Raw genomic sequence first — 17,740 nt, forward strand, 5'->3', positions numbered from 1 at the left:
GCTCCTCCCAGTGACGATGTTACTAGTGAAGGTTTGTGTGACAGAGGAAAACAACAGTTAGAGACAAACAGCAGATTATTTGCTGCTGTTTGTTTGTTTGTTAAAGGGATATTTCCGAGAACTGAAGCTGTTAGACTTCACCTCCTTCTCATTGGTCTCTTTGACTCTTTTCACTCCTTCTTCTCTCCTTTTAGAGGCTGTTGTTTTTATATGAAAATGGTCAGATAATAAGCGTTTTTTTGTCAGATAATAAGTGGTTTTGATCAGATTATCAGTGGTTTGATCAGATAATACTAAGTGGTTTTGATCGTGGACTTTACAAACTCCATTAAAGTGTGATGACCATGTAGAAATTATACATGTGTGAAACGATGAGACACGTTTGTCTCTTTGAGATGATTCTGTGTGTAAACATCTTTACTGTTGAAGTCTGAACATGTAATACAGAGACTGTGATCACTTTGTGTCCCACTGACTTTTTATTGTTTCATTTATGTTAATGTTTGACACACACAGCCTATTTTACAGAAATCCCCATGTGATTAGTGGGGACCAACAACTCTGTTACTAACGACATATGCATCTATCAATATCAAAGACATACTAAGATTGTTGCTTTTGTGAAAAAAAAAACAGTGAAAGACCTTTCTTTTTTACATATAGAGGAAAAAGGTAGTGAGTTACTATCTGAATGGTTTTGCAATCATCCTCATACCCACAAGTGACATCTTTAAACCCTTCTACTGTCCTTTAGTAGAGCTTTACGTTAATTCTTAGTCACACCCAGTTTTTACTACTGTTCAATCACCTGAAATGTTAGCTTCAAATTGCACAAATGAACCTCAGAACTGCCAAACTCTTTCCTTCCATTAGCACTTTATCCTTCACAGAGGGCTGTGGATCACTGGAACCGATCCCAGCTGACACTTGGCAAATATGGGGTACACCTTGGACAGGTGTTCAGTCCACCGCAGGGCCAATATACGAAGACCAACAACCATTCACTCTCACATTCACACCTACAGTCAATTTGGGAGGAAACTGGCGAACCTGGAGAAAACTATCTGTCTTATATGTGAAATAAGGGCTCACTTCACTTGCATGTATCCGTATGATCACTCAGTAAAATATCATTAATATCGTTTATAAAAAACTGTGATAATCATTAGGAGTAAGCACTGGAATGAAAGTGTATGCTATTGAAATAATAATAATCATAATTTAAAAGGTAAATTGCATACAATGTTATTATGGTAGGCCTCCATATTATTCTGTAGCCTTCAGGTAGCTCTCGGTCTCAAAATGGTTGGTGACCGCTGCCCTAAAGTGTTTTCTCACATATGCTGACCATGTCATGACACGACCATGTCAATCACGTGGACTTGCAGAGACATATTGTTAGCCTAATAGCATAGTTGCCTATGTCATATTTGAACATTTTCAGAAAACACATTTTTTTTAGCAAGCACATTGGTAAAGTTAGGCAGATACCAAAAAATGACTTAGGCAATTATGCTATACAAAGTATCCTCCACACTGTATTAAAAATACATTAATAATGAATGTAATAATGGTGTAATGTGTAAAAATCCAGTATTTTTACACATTACACCCGGTTTGAAAAACTTTACTCAAAAAAATGAATGGAATACAAAATCTTCACTGATATAAAAAGTAGAATTATTTGACAACAACATATTGTAACATCCACCAATAAAAGACTGTGATTATTAACTTTCCCTTTACAGTTTTGAGCAGAGACTAAAGGTCACTAAGGTAAATGATAAAAAGGTCAAATGTCCAATATCAGAAACTTGTGAATTGTGTTTTTTCTCTTCTTTTTTTTACATTAAATTGTTTTTACACTTATGCAATAAAGCAGCCTGAGAAGTGAGAATGATGCTGATGATGATGATGATGATGATTCCTCATATGGCTAATATGACTGTGTGTCAAGAGGTTTCATTAACGTGAATTATTTTACTCTTTCTGTTTCTTTTACTTTCTTTTATACTTTAAAAGTGCCAATTTTCTCTGTCTTTGTACTTGTACATTTACATATATAATGAACAATTTAAACATGCTTCATTGTGGCTTAACTCAGTTTATATATTTTATATAGGGACCAACTTTTTAAAGATAATAAACTATCATGACCCAATGCCACATCTGGCATTGTTGTTGTTGTTGGTTGTTTGTTTTTAACAAATATATTATCCTGGTGAATTTCTCATTGAAACTGACTCATTTTAATCCAGATTCTTTTTTTCATTCAGAAAATTGTAAGTAGTGATAAATAAAACATTGTTTTTTTTCCAGTCATTTTCATTGAAAAACATCACATTCATTTAAAAACGGTATTTAGAAGCCGGAGAATAGAAGGGTTAATAGACGTAACGGAGTCATGGTTTGTTCTTCTATGGGACGCATTATAGCGCCACCCAGAGGGCATCACTGGAACACATAATGATCACGTTTACTTCTTCTAATAATAATTATAATAATAATAATTTAATTGCTTTTGAGTTCTTGGCCAAAGCATAAGTCTATGTTTTGCTGCAGTAATATTTTACCTTTTGGCTGTTAAAATCCTGAAAATCCATTAAACCAATAAAAAGAAAAAAGACTTTCATGGAATGATTGTTTAAAAAACACCAAAGAAGTTTACCCTCAACAGCAAATTATTTCTCTGTTCCAGTATGTTTATTACACATGTGTACAAATCGGTCACATACATTTCGAATATAAAATAATAATGTAAATAATTATTATATAAATAATAATGTTATCAAACATTCACTCATTCTTTAAACATCAGTTCAGTTCACAAATACATTAATAAACACCGATCTGTAATTTCACTGTTGTTTGAAAATACATTACTGTTAATATTCTGGTCATAAATATATCCATTGTGAAGTAAAGACGACAAACTATGGCGGATAAAGACAAGAGCACATTATAACTCATGCTATTTTGAGTCATTTCCAATTAAATTCGGTTCAAGAAAGAACTACTAGGGGACAATTAGGGGAACAACAACATTTAAAAATAGTTCATAAACAATAGCTTAAGGTGCATACTTGCCGTGTGTCCATGTGTGTAAGGTATGTGAATGTATATAAAAACTGAACAAAATTCTTGGGAGAAAAAAAAAAAAACATTGGTGACCCACAAAATACAGTCTCCTGACACATTTGCAAATGACTTCACTGATTATTGATGGCGGTAAATTTTATAGTTTATAAAAAAAATTATAATTAAAATAAACAAGGATTTTAAATTAAAGTAGTATTGTTTTCTTCTACTTTCTTACATATATTGCTGAAACAAAAAAAGTTTTGGGCTGCAGCATTCCACTTTTTTATCAGTAGTTGTGTTGCAATATATTGTCTCAAATAAATGTGTAAATATGTGTGATATATACATTCTATATACTGCTTATATATATGTGTGTGTTATATTTGAGTGTATGTCTACAAAATACACGTTTTCTAAGCATAATTGCAAGGGATCTGATGTTTGTTGCAGTCAACAGTTGATCTTGGACATACTTGTATTTACCCGTGGGTTTGTGTTCGCTGAGAAGAAAGGATGTTGCGATTTTTGAGCACTAGGTGGCGCCGCTGCATCGCCGCTGCAGAGGGAGCGGAGGAACCGAAGGCTGCAGGCAAAGGGAGGAGAAAGTTGGGCTGTAATGGAGAGAACAGAGCGCAGGGATGAAGACTCCCTTCTTCATAAGTGAGTGAGTGAGTGAGAGAGTGAGAGAGTGATTGATGCAGTGATGCAATTAAAGGAAAACTTCGTGAGACTACCAAACAGAGCTCTAACACTGAAAACTGCAACAATCAAAAATGTGCTCATCTTATAAGATATTTCCGTTACACATATTTGCACCACCACCACCTCTGCTGCCGCTGCAGCTGCTATTACTGAAAATCATAAAGATGCGGAGGTCAATCATTAAAATGATGTCAGTTATAACAATAAACAAATACACGAAACACTTCTAATAATAATGTTGATCTTAATAATTACCTTTGAAGCAGCTTCTGCGACTTGAATATGATTGAACTATTTATGTATATAATTATAAATGTAGTTTCTAAACATTTGTTTACTCATCACGTGCTACTTTAAAAGACGAAGTATCAAATGTTTGTTGCAATATTTAATATATGCCGATGGTTATGTTCTTTAGTAGTGGTCTGCAGCGCATAAAACAAATATATTTTAATTGTCCATACATTAATGACAATGTAAATATATTGTAGTTTTAATGAAACTGTAGTTTACAGTTTGATTAGGAGTGATCTGGCGCTGCAGAGCTGAGGCGCGCTTTTTTAACATTAAATCAACACACATTGCTGGCAAAGTGTTCAAAAGTCATTATTTGGTGTTGATATAATTTAACTTGTGTTTTTCTGCACAGTGATTAAAAGTGTTTTAAAGAGATATATGGACATGCCGCAGCCGCAGACCCACTCTGCAGCCCCCAGCAGGTGAGCGCGCACAGAGCACTTGCTGCAGTGGAGCTTCTGGGGCCTGTAGTGCCAAAGATGGCTACTGGCCTTTGCCACGCCCACTTTTCCCTCACTTTAATGCGTTTTTCTCTTAAATAAACTATAAAAATAAGTTTGAGAATATTCTCAGCATGCAGCGTGATCTCTGTAAACGTGTGATAGCGAAAATAAGTCGGATTGCGGTGTCGGAGGTGCGCAAATGCACCCAGTGATGTAGTGCCTAATGAGGGGGTGTGATGCTGTGATATTGCAAAAGGAGGATAAAATTAATAAAAGTATGGTTTCTTTTCGGTCAAAGTGTGAAATTATAGTATATTATATTAAAGTAGTGCTTATACAATGTCCATGCGTAGTGATTTTTGCCGAAAAATCGATAAAATTCGGTTGCCTCTGAATATTCAAATTGAAAGTAACGCGCAATCAAATCATTGTCAAATCATTGAGTTCTAGGGGTTTTAAATAGTAGGCATGGAGGGAGAAAATCTCAAACTAATATGTCCACAGCTATATTACAATATTGTTGTATGCTCTGACTCTACTGTAAGACATTTGTGTTGAGATTTTTGAAGACTTTTGCACAAATTTCGTTCTTGGCCATATTGCTGAGACAGAAAAGGACGTTGTGGAGTCCCACAGGTTTTCTCCAGAGAGCCTCTCTTCATCTTTTCCATCATGTCTGGTGAGTTTTTACTTCGGATTTTGGTGTAGAAGTCATGTTTGCAGGTTTTTCATCTGTTGGGCATAAAAGAGACACAGAAAATGGAATGTTTAGTGGCAAAATTAAAACGCACATGGGAGCTGCGGGTGAAGAGGCGTGGATTTACGTTTTTTTCCTCAGCATATGTGGTCTTACTCACATATTAACTTAAATTACAGACACTGGAGAATAGCTAAAATAAACGTTAAGTGACAAATAATTAATACAGTTTCATGTAACTGCTGCTGCTGCTGGGTGCACCAGTGGAGTCTACTTCCCTCATCTAAGATTCTTTACACTTTTATCGACTTTTGTGGCTTGGTGTAGGTTTAATTATTGTGTCCAATGTGTGGTGACACGCGTTTGAACGTGTTCATTAACGTTTCAGTGGGATTTTGTCTTTAATGAAACATTAGTTACACGTAGATCTAACATTTCACAAATTTATGCCTGGGTTGCTTTTGCGTAACAGGTCGTTAGAAGTAACCGCGCTGAAGTGGGATGTGTCTGCTGTGAAATTTTGGCCAACTATTTGCCACTTTTAAGACAATCCATGAAGTTGAATTTAGGTGTATGAATATTTATCAGATGAGGTTTCGTAGCCGAGGCTTTCGTCTCTTATCAAATCGCCTTTTTCCAAACGGCTCGCCACTCCTGAGATCTCTAAATGACGCATTTGGCTCTAAATTTATGCGCACCTATGCGAGGCGTCCTCTATGTTTCCCTAATTAAGCTTCACCTATAGGAAAAATAAGGCTAATCGTATATTTACGTGTCATAGTATATTTTCATTGTGACATATTCTAAGTGGGGCGGTGAATTGAATAAATGTGTAGCGAATGGCGCTGAGCTTGGGTTCGGATTATAAATAGCACGATTAACCCGAAATCGATCTTTTTAAGTCATTGATTTATTCATTTCACATCAACACAACAACAATATGGTCGATCCGAAGCACAAACTGAGCTTTAACCCACTCGCTGACCGTTGTTACACACTGTAACACGAGCCGTACGTGCGTAAAAAGCACAGGGATATCATTTTTAATTTGATCAGCGCTGCTTTACTAATTCAAACTTTCCCAATCGATCGACTCACACACGCCGCTTTACTCCCGATCTACAGCTACGATACTTTTTTGAAAGACAGATGTTTAACTTTGTCGCCGATCGCCTCACTTTTCTTTCCTTTCCTACGCTTTCCTGCTCTTTCCTTTGTGCATGCCGTCTTTGCGATCGCCTTTGTGCAACTTTTAAATCGCGAATTTCTCACCCATTTTGAACCCGATCGACCCCAGCTCTCATTTTCAACTTTTCATCAACACATATTTGCGTTTAAGACCAACGTTTTCACTTACTGTAGCGTATTTTGTGTCAGTTTTCCCTTCGTTTCTGCTCTGGACGCGGTGACTCGTGAACGCGGAACACACAAACAGACAGGCTGGAGCAAAATAGCCAGCGTAGCAGGAAGAGCCAAGCCCTGCAGTAGAGTGTGAGCCTTGGCCGGGAGCAGTGGGGGGCAGAGGCCGGGACAAACGGTCGAAAAACGGCCCGGACAATAGCGCGGAAAGGGCGCATATAATGCGCTTTTACGCACAGATCACCCGGGCTTAATTTAAGACACTGAAGCGACATAGATTTTCATTGTAACTTGACAGTTGTGTTACTTTATTTTTCACATGTTCCTAAAAAAAAGTGTGATATTAAACTGTTTATTAGGTGGTGAAACTGTGAAGAAAAAATGATGGAGGAGGGTGGGGAATGAACGACATTTTCTTTAAAGTTGTTTTTATTTTATTATTTTTTTACTTTTCAACTGTATGCGGCAGAGAGAGAGCTCGCACAGTGGGCTTCAGGTGGAGGAGGGGCCGCTGAGCGACCTGCAGGGTGGAGAGGAGTCAGTTTATGTTGTTGTTGTTGTTGTCTGCTGCTTTTGTAAACATGAGCCATTCTGTTCTCCTCGCTCAGATAAGCCAAGGGTGTACCAGGGCGTCCGTGTGAAGACCACGGTCAAAGAGCTGCTGCAGAGGCACAGGGCCCGAGAGGCCAACAGCAAAAAGCTGAAAACGGTAAACACCCCACACCCATCTCTTCTCACTCTCCCTCTTTCTCTCTGCTTTACAACTTTAGGAAAAGGTTTCCTCACAAAAATGTGTCTAACTCAAAATTAAATAACATAAACAATAACAACCCTGTCTTTCTTTCTCCCCCCTCCTCCTCCTCCTCCTCCTCCTCCCTTCTCCCCCCATCAGATATCCCAGGCTTGCTTGGATCTTCAGGATCTCTGCCAGTCGACTTTTCCAAGTAAGTTCTCTTATATATCACAGCACAGAATCCAATACCGGTGTAAAATAAGTAGCCCAATAATACAGCCTCAGATGTGACTCCACCCTGGATACTATACAGCAGTAGCACACACACAGAGAGAGACCTTTGCGATACGTGGAACCCACAGATTTCAGAGTACACGTGAAAATTTGCATGCAGTCGTGGCTGTTTCTCGTCACTGCAGTTAAGTGCATTGGCTGATGAGAACGTTGACATCACTCTCTGTAACATGAGGACATATTTAAATGTCTGCGGCCACGCAGAGACCATCTCGCACCCTGTTTTTCCAAATGCGCGCTTGCCCATTTATTCTCCAAGTATCGTTATAGGACACAGGATTATTAATTTCCTATTCATTTATTATAATAATTCCCAAAATATTTAAACATTGGGTTCTGAAAGTTTAGACTGTTGATGTTTTCATTAGAAATACAGCAGGAGTAACTTATTATACCATCTCATTGTTTTATTGGATCTTAACGCACGCTATTCTTTTTTTTTTTTAAAGGCATAATCCCGTCTGGTCACTATGTGGACCCTACTGCCGCAATCACTCCAGCAGACGCGAGCAGCTGCAGCGCGCGAGCCCTCCAGATGCGCACCGCCCAGTTCCAGGCTCCTGAGAGAGCGTGCAGCATCCACGTGCAGGGGGACGCGTTCAATGACACCCAGCAGCCGTTTGGGGACATGACGTTGCCCAGTAACTGCTACAATGGCGGCAGCTGTAGCAACAACAACAACATCATCATTAACAACAACAACAACAACAACTACACCATCGGTGGCGGCGGCTACAACAACAACCACGCCGCTTCCCTGCCTCCTCCTCCCACCTTCCCGCTGCCTTGGTACCATGGACTCTCCTCAGATGCGGACTATTATGGGCATGAAATGGTAAGTTTCTGCCACACCAATAAAAAAAAGAACTCTAGTATAAGATAGATTGGTATATATATATATATATATATACTTATACATATACATATATATATATATATATATATATATATATATATATATATAAATGCCTTAAATTCTTTGATGAATATCTCCTAAAACCTCAGACAACATCACATAATGTGATTCCAAAATAGAGATTTGAAACTTTGGCCAATTAAGAGAGCTTCACTGTATAGTTGTGTGGCCTCCATTTGAAATCATTTTGTTCTGTTTGTAATCTGATCTGTTCATAATCAAATGATAGTACATAAGAACAGGTTACCAAATACTTAAATTTACACATGTATCTCCATCTGCTGCCTTTCAGTAGCTTCCAAAGAAGACTAATTAGCCTGTCATGTTGAAAACTGCTGAAACAGCACAAACACCTCTCACAGCCACAGGTGTCACCTGCTCAACCTGAGGCCTAGTGTCAGTTTTGATGTCCACCACATGAGGACTCCTGCCCAAAAAATCATTCTCACCATCCTTCCTTTGCACGTCTTCCTCTCTTTCAGGCTCCTGGCTCCCCAGAGTCACAGAAGCTCTACAGCCCCATGGATCATAACAGCTACTCGCCTCAAGACTCCTTCTCTTCCTCCTCCTCCTCCTGCTACGACTCGCCCACCAGGATGGAGTCCAGCCACCATGGCTTTGCCTCAGAACACTTCCACTACCAGCACTGCAACCTTCAGGACTGTTACTGCCTGCCCCACTGTTGGCCGGGTCAGCAGGAGGGCTTCACTGCCCCTGAATACACACCTTGCTACAACCCCACAGACTATCCATACACCTGCCTGGTGGAGGAGAGCTTCAGGAGGGATTTGCAGACAAGTGCTGAAATGTGTTACAATGTATTATGATGTGACCTTTGACAGTATTGTTTTTCTCTTCTGGCTGTAAATACAATTCTCTCTTTTAATGACTCACATTTCACCGTGCTCTTACTGGCTTGTGCTTTGGTGGAGTGGATAAATATATATGTATGTTTGAATGATGAATGCTGAATGGATGGAAAGGCTGATATTTTTGTATCTGTTTGTTTTATTTTTTTAATGCTAAGATTTATTTTCATACATAACTGTTGTAATTGCTGTAATAAATAAATAAAAAAACACTGAACTCATCATCGCGCTTACGTGCATTTCTCGCATTTGTAAATATACTTTATTGTTCTGAGTGGAGGAAATTCAGTGGATTAAAAGTATGAGACAGGGTTAAAATTTTAAATAAATCATTAAATAAAATATTATATTATATAAATAAGTAAATGTATACATATTTATATTGCACTGTACACACACATGGAATTATAAACAGTCACCGTGAATCACTAACTCAACAATCATAATAATATAATACTAAAACTAAATTATAATAATATTGAGACAGTTAATATTTACATTGTGTTAATAAACTACTAATAATTTTAGTAATAATTGAGTAAAAGAGTTGATGTACACTGTAAGAAACGATTCTGTGGTGATGTAGATTTGAATTAATGTATCAGGTAAAATATATTCAATATAATTGTGTTTTTGGTTTTGAAGCAAATATTTAATTACATTTCAAATAAAAATATTTGGAATAAAATCCACCCATTGTAGTTAAATAAAATATAAGCATTGTGTTTGCTTAATCCCAAAAAAACTGAATATTGAGTGAATTCAAATTAATGTAATCAGGCAAATTTTAATTGAGAAGCACTTCCTGTCAAAGTGTGCATTTTTTGAATGCAGCAGGCTATCATTTAGCCACAAGACATTTGAGGAGCATAGACAGTGAATGTTCATCTACTTCGACATTGCTCAAAGGTAAGAAAACTTATTTTATTATCACCTGGCTTGTAAGAAGAACGCATGAAGGCTATATTACAATATAAAATGAGCTATCACAGAAAAAGAGACTCAGCAGCAACATAAAGTTGGCTTCTGTTGCCAAGGCTTTATGTTAATGTACATCAGTAGGCCTAGTGTGATTTTGTTGCGCTATAATATGAACACTGCATTATACATTTAGGAAGAATTCATGTATTGAAGTCAAACTTATTTTGAAGGATGCGGCTTAGCATTCCGCTATCATGGTTGCTATCTTGCTTCCTACGTCACTTGCGTGTTGATATATCCTCAGTATGTTTTTATAAAATGACGTAAATAAGTACATTGAGTTTAATGTTAAGGTTAGACACATTAACATAAAGAGATATATTGGGAGTTATCGCTGAAAGAGCATCTTATATTTCGGACGGCACTTGACGCACTTCCGTTAGCTTTACTTCCTGTGTGGGGCTCGTTTTCCCGGGCAGCTAACGTAAGTACTCTCTGTTGTTTCGCTGTTGTGTTGCAACTTGCAAATGTGAAGGCAACTTACCTAAACACACGTGAAGTAAGTTTATCAACAGTGTTACGTTTTAGAGCCGAAATTATATTTATTTTCATGCTTAAATCTGTTAATTTTAGTGTGGTAATGTCCGGTCCACAGCACTAAACGTTAGCAGGGGGGAGGAGGGGAGGCCTAACACGGCACAGATTTTTTCAATTTTCAATTTTTCAATTTCAGTCCATGAACGTTTTAGACTGGAAAATATATTATAATAATTATAGGTTAAAATCACGTTATGTTGACATTGGTGTTTATATTGGTGTTGGGGAAATTTCATTTCAATAAAATGCTTTCAGTTTTCACATGGGTATGATTATCATCTGCAGAAATTTGAAGCTGAAAAGCACTTCTCATATCTAAAACTGTGTGTTTTCCTTAGGTGCAGCCAAATGAGATGGCAGTGTTAAGTCTTTGGATTCAGAGCGACAACAAGGGGTGATCTTCTGCAGCATTACAGACTACAGCACAGCAACTTCTGGCTTGAAAATGAGACTGTAGTTGCAGTTTACATGTTGTGCTATGTTCAGCTTCTACAGAGCTAGCGATTTGCACATTTGAAAGTGCTGCTATGTTTGTAAATTGGCACTGATTTGGACACTTATCCCACTAATGTCAATGCCATTTCTATTGTGGTTAGTTCTAAATGTGTTTTACTCCATACAAATAGTTTTGGTACATGCACTTCTGGATAATTTTTCTTTAAGATCATTATTAATCCAATTTAGTAGCTTTGTGAGGTGCGCAAGCATGGAAATACATCATCACTGTGTAAAATGTAATTTATTTTTGTTTTTACAAAAAAGTTTGGAGTCAGTATTCTGTCCTATTCAAATTTCTGGTTTGAAATAGGACAGAATAGGACAGCTGTTAATTGTTAATAAACATGTTATTTGAGTATTTGTTTAGTTCTGTATTTTCTGGGCTATAGACTAGTTATTCCTAAGAAATATTTTTTTTATATTTAATTGATTGGATTGAATACATTCAAATTAATGCACAGATAAATGTAGTTGATTATTAATCAATTATATATCATTGATATGTAGAATTAAATAAATTTTTATTAGTACAATTTACACATTATCTTTTTCAAATCAACTCAATATGTTTGTTTAGATTTTAATTAATTCTGTACTGTTTTCTATTCAGATCTACTCATATTAAATGGGTAACTATTAAGGGTCTAATTTAATTAAAATTTACTCAATACCAAACATTGTGAAATTTAATTAATAATATTGCTTGTAATCTGTTGCCTCATTTTTATTGAGTAGATATGGTGTATCTTTTCTTACAGTGTAGATACTAGTACGTAATGTAATGTGTAGTTTTGCAGTAGCAGATATATAGTATTGTATTGTTACTATTGTCAGGGGTCTGGTAAGTTGAACAAGGACACACAACCCAGTGGGTGGAATGACTATGTCAGTGTGTTTTTATTTTTCTTACATCAAAAAAACAAACCAACCAACACTTTATTCTTCAAAATGTTCATGTCGCTTCTGTGTTTTCAGTCATACTCCAACCTGCTTGCAGACATTTATCACTTCCTGTTATAGGTGGTTTGATGCTGCAGCTGAATGAGCTGCCTGTCCTCCCCAGCTCATATGGAGAAGGTGAGAGAGATTATTCATCATGACAGGCCTGATCTTCCTCTCTGCCACTGACTCCACTCACTCCAGGTCCAGACCACTTCACCTATAACCAGTGTGCACACTACATGGCTCCACAGCAAAACAGTGCACTGCCATTTAAAACTGATGGTGCTAAGACTTCAGGCCAGTTTGTCACTTATTTGGGCAAAGTCAACAGTGAGACATAGGGTGAAAGGTGAGTGTGTGAACATGTCACCAGTCCATTAGAGATTCTCACTCTCACATTCACACCTACATTCAAGTTGGAGTGTCCAATTAACCTAATCTGCATGTTTTTGGACTGTGGGAGGAGAAAACCCACATGCACACGGGGAGAACATGCAAAACTCCACACACAGAAAGGCCCTCGGTCGAGCCGAGCTTCAAACTGGTGACCTTCTTGCTCTGAGGCAATGTTGCTGTGTGTCCTGTCAGTGTGTCCCACAGTCTTGCTCACATAGTTTGTGCTCATACCAAGTGGTGGATTCTGGGAATGGTGGTTGCTGTACAATTGCCAGAATCACCGTAGTTGTGTCTGCTGGGAAATAGGTCCTTACTACCACCAAAGACGTCTAAAACAGAGGCTGCCCCCCCTTTGGGGGTCTTATTGCAGGATTAAATTATGGTGGGGTACATTTTACAAGGTTTGGACTCATTTCTTACACTTTATCCCATCCAGCTGACTAATGACCCTTAATGAAATATTGGGTGTTTTTTTGCCCCGAATGTATTGCTTGTGCATGGTGTAGAAGGTTGTAAATCCCAGACCAGCAATGTTCCCACTTTTAATGCTGTGTTGAGGAACTTTATTTATAAATGTATGGCTCCCTGGATTTAAAGAATTAAATCTCACTTGCCTTGATTGAGAGGTAAAAGTAATTTAATATTCTAAACATGTCTCTGGAAACACTGAAACACATGTAATCTGTGCATTTATACTATTCATTTCATTGCTGCTATTTTTTTTTCTTTTGTGTGGAGCCAAAATGTCATAAAGTGCATTGGTTCAGTCATTGATATTTTTCATGCAGCCCAACAAACTGACAACAACATTGAGGGCGGAGTCCGCTATAGCCAAAGCAGAACCCCCCCCCCCCTCGCTCTCCCTCACTCACACACAGACACACACAGTCTCTCTCTCTCTCTCTCTCTGTGTGTGTGTGTGTGTGTGTGTGTGTGTGTGTGTGTGTGTGTGTGTGTGTGTGTGTGTGTGTGTGTGTGTGTGTGTGTGTGTGTGTGTGTGTAAGGCGAGTTGTAATGCAATGCACATCTTTGCACTAAAGTAAAGGAATCCTGGGAGATTTGTCCTGCAGGGAAGTAGAAGGGAGGTCAAGGTTCAAAGATAAAAGAGGTCAAAGAACTGGAGCGATAAAGCTCAACATAAAAATCATATCTTTTGAAAAATACTGCAAATTTAAGAGGCATTAATATAAGGGATTAAATGTAAAATCAGCGAGAAGGACTTTGTCCTTTCTCTATGTTATATAATGACTACACCTTTGTCACATGTTTGCAAGTAAATGGTACTTGACTTGCCCAATGACCTCAACTGTGACAATAGTGTCCCACATTCTTGATGTGAAAGCTTCACTGCTTCACACCCAGCCTTCTAAAATAAATACAGACTATGTCTTAAACCAGTGAGGACACAGCGCTCATGTCAAAGGAAAAGTGAGTTAATACTCTGCTAAATAATTTTAATAAAGATATATCATACATATCTATGCAAAAATAGCAAAACTAATTAATTAAATGGACGTAGATAAGGGTTTGAAGAAACTTTTGAACCAAAAGAACTAAAGGGTGTATATGTCTCTCCCAAATTCAAACAGAAGCTTCTGCATCAAGGGTACTTTGACATGTATGCAGATCACCCCTGCCGTGGGCACTCATGCTCCCCCATACATCACAGATGGGTGTTGTTCGCACCTTTTGTCTGGATGCATTTTCTGGTGTCTCTTTCTGACCACAGAACATGTTTCCACTGTCTTTCAGTCCAGCTCAGATAAGTTCAGGTGCAGAGAGACTAGCAGCAGTATAATGATTTCTTGTACAATTCTGCCTTCAGACTCAATGTTAATGCATACTGAGCAGCAGTTTCTGCTCTTGGCCTTCACACACTGAGATTGCCTCTCAGTCAGTGAATCTTTTCATGGTATTTTGAATTGCAGATGATGAATAAGCTCAGTCGTTTGCAATCTTTCCCTGACAAACATTATCTTTGAACTGACTCTCTCACAGTTTGGCATAGCGTGTTCAGCCACCGTGACCCATCCATGCTTTCAAAGTCTAAGCCTGGTGCTGCCTTCATATCCAACACTGACACCTTCACTTGTTACCAGTTGTTATTTAAGTGTCTTATGAAATGCTCCAGCTTTTTCTGAGTGTGTTACAGACAACCACTTATTTTTTATTATTATTTGTAAAATAGAACTAGGTTTGTTAGTGAAAACACGGAAAATCATTCCTCTGTATGCTTTAAGTGAAGGTTCAAGTGATTCAACTAATCTAATCTAATCTTGTTTTATTGCATTTGCAATAAAACTGCACCTGCACTTCTGTGCTGTGGTAAGCAAGAAGAAACACTGTGACAAGTGTGTAACTTAATACTCAATATTTTTTCACCAAACATCTGCTTTTGTTGTGAAGTGTTTCCAGTGACAGCTTGTCCAGCAAAAATCATACATCCATCATAAGATTATTATATTTTACATTGAAGTCATATTCATATTCCTTAACAGTGTTTACAGCGAGATGACACCAACCACAGATCTTCAGACAGACTGGCTGGTGTTGCTGGAGAGACTCCCCATCTCTCTCCCTCCCCCCCCCCCCCCACACACACATTTGCAGCACAGGTAACTGCTGTTGCTGCTGCAGGCTACACAAAAGCCCTCAAGCCCTCGTTTGCCCTCGAGGCGAAGCCATTCTTGTGTGAGAAGGGCACATCATAGGCTCATGACATGCTTCGTAATTAGTAGAAGGCAATTACAAATGGAGAGTGAAAAGAAAACAGAATATATTACTATCTTTTTTTGGACTGTTGCTCAGTGTTTTCTTCTAAACTTTTTCATATGCTCCCTAACATGTTTGGAGATTCCATACACAACGCCCATCCTCCTGCTTTTGATGATTTTATACTTTTTTTTTTTTTAATCATATGTCACAGACAGTGACATCTTATTCAGGATTTTTCTTTTGCCCCTGAGCCTAACCGAAAGCTAAATATCAGAGTGGTAATCCCCTGTGAGACACAGTGTGCCACTGCAGACGGAGGCAAGTGTCGGGCTCTCAGGCATTATAGAGAAAAGGGCTGGGAATGTGGGGCTCCTAACTGAAACCAGGAGAGTTCAAACAGATCAAGATCTGATCCACCCTAACCTGATCTGTCTGGAGCTCCTCATTCTCACACTGTAAACAAGCCTGCATTCTGCTCAAGTCTCTGGTTCAACAAACCTGTGTTTGTGTGTTGTTGTTGTTATTGTTGTTGACATGCTTAATCCATTCAGGTGTTTGATATGGCTCTCTGATAGCATCTGATGAGAAAGCAGAGAATTAGTGGCTCACAGTGTCTGGTCTATTGTGAAGTTTAAGTTCACTTATCACAACGTCATCTCCTTATCAGTTGTCTCTGCAGGCTGTTTGCCACAGGGCGGGATTAATAAAGCAAGTCAGGTAGCCTGGATCTGACCTGGGTTTGATCATTTGATTAAGAGGGAATCTTGCTCTCCTGCAGTTTTTAAAGCAACTTTTCAATCCCGGATTCAGATAAACAACTCAGGATTTATGCTTTAAGTGCATTAACGGCCAATAAATATAGGACTGATTACAGCAAGCAAAATAAATTCCACTGCACATTCCTTACTGCAGCTATCCACACCTCTTCCCTAAATGACCACAAACTGACTGCTCCCTAATGTTGAACCTGCAGTGTTTTGTCGCCTCAGGGTTCCAGGGCCCCTCAGGACAGCAGCCTGCTTTGCATGATTGTTAAATGTTGATGGTCTTGACAAGATAACCAACAGTTTGGCCTAATTATCTGAAACACTTTCTTTGGAGGGAAAGTCGGAGCAGCTCTGTCATTCCAGCAAACAATGATAGCAACAGGTAAATGTATAGTTACAGTAAATCAAAGAGTACAACACAACCATCATAACCTGCTTCTCTGCTGGGACGTTCATGCCATTTACTGCAGTTGTACACCTGCCTTTTCCTGGGATTTCAGGTTTGTAGACTGTATAAACAAATATAAGTCATTTTCCAGTTTCAAAAGTAAAGAAATAAAGCCCAGGAAGGAGGGAAGTCACAGTTAGCCACCAGGGGGCAGCTCTGTTTGGTTGCACAAAAGAACACCTTTCAAATATAAGTCGTTTGGAAAATCAGCCTTATTCTCACTTGATAAACCTTTTCCTGAAAAGTTATTGCAAGTTTTGATTGCCCTCAAAAGAATCATGTGCATTTTATAAATTGTTCGCATTTAGCCTTTCTACATGGGGTTTGCATGTTCTCCCCGTGTGTGTGTGTGTGTGGGGGGGGGGGGGGTTCTCCGGGTTCTCTGTTTTCCTCCCACAGTCCAAAAACATGCAATATGGGGATTAGGTAAATTGGTCACTCTAAACTGACCATAGGTGTGAGAGTGAATGGTTGTTTGTCTCTATGATGGACTGACAATCTGTCCAGGGTGTACCTGAGTTTGGCACATGGATGTTCCCATTTAGAGGAAAATAGACGATACACTGTGGCACATATGGGGGATCCAATGGGTGTCTGGGTGCAGGTGTAAAGGGAGAACATCATGTCTTTATTAAAGGTTTTCTTTTTTTTTGCACACATTTCAGAAAGAGACTTAAAATCGTTGTTGTGCTGAAATATGAAAAATCACTTTTCTGTATTTGGATGGGTTCAGGAGTCTGGCACAAGTCCAGAGGAACATGGATAAGACAATGTACACATATTTGTTTTCCACATTTAAAAAAAAAAGTACAAAACTACTTTACAAAAGCTGTGGCTCTTGGTTGAACCCTCACATTAAATAGGGTAGGAGGATGAATACACCACAGAAATCTTCTCACTTACAAAATCATCAAGAAAGAAAAGTTGCTGGAAGAAGATGGGCCCCTTTGAAATGACACATATTACATAATCTCCATGACACAGCATGTAGCTATGTCTATATGTGATTTATTTACAGTGTGTTTTACATGGGTGATGTATAACAAAAATGTAACCAACTGTGTG

General features: G+C 38.4%; 1 protein-coding gene across 1 annotated transcript; it reads left to right on the forward strand.

Moving 5' to 3' along the window:
* Nucleotides 1-7,039: 7,039 nt before the first annotated feature.
* On the forward strand, nucleotides 7,040-9,516 carry linc.pou2af1 (lnc RNA pou2af1; the record flags this gene model as incomplete). Its single annotated transcript, XM_083886871.1, has 4 exons — nucleotides 7,040-7,288; nucleotides 7,472-7,523; nucleotides 8,056-8,441; nucleotides 9,005-9,516. 4 exons carry the CDS (start codon nucleotides 7,040-7,042, stop codon nucleotides 9,347-9,349), a joined length of 1,032 nt encoding a protein of 343 aa, XP_083742997.1. The 3' UTR covers nucleotides 9,350-9,516.
* Between the last annotated feature and the right edge of the window lie 8,224 nt (nucleotides 9,517-17,740).

This window comes from Microchirus variegatus (genome assembly GCF_963457635.1).
Source record: "Microchirus variegatus genome assembly, chromosome: 3".
Lineage (NCBI taxonomy): Eukaryota > Metazoa > Chordata > Actinopteri > Pleuronectiformes > Soleidae > Microchirus > Microchirus variegatus.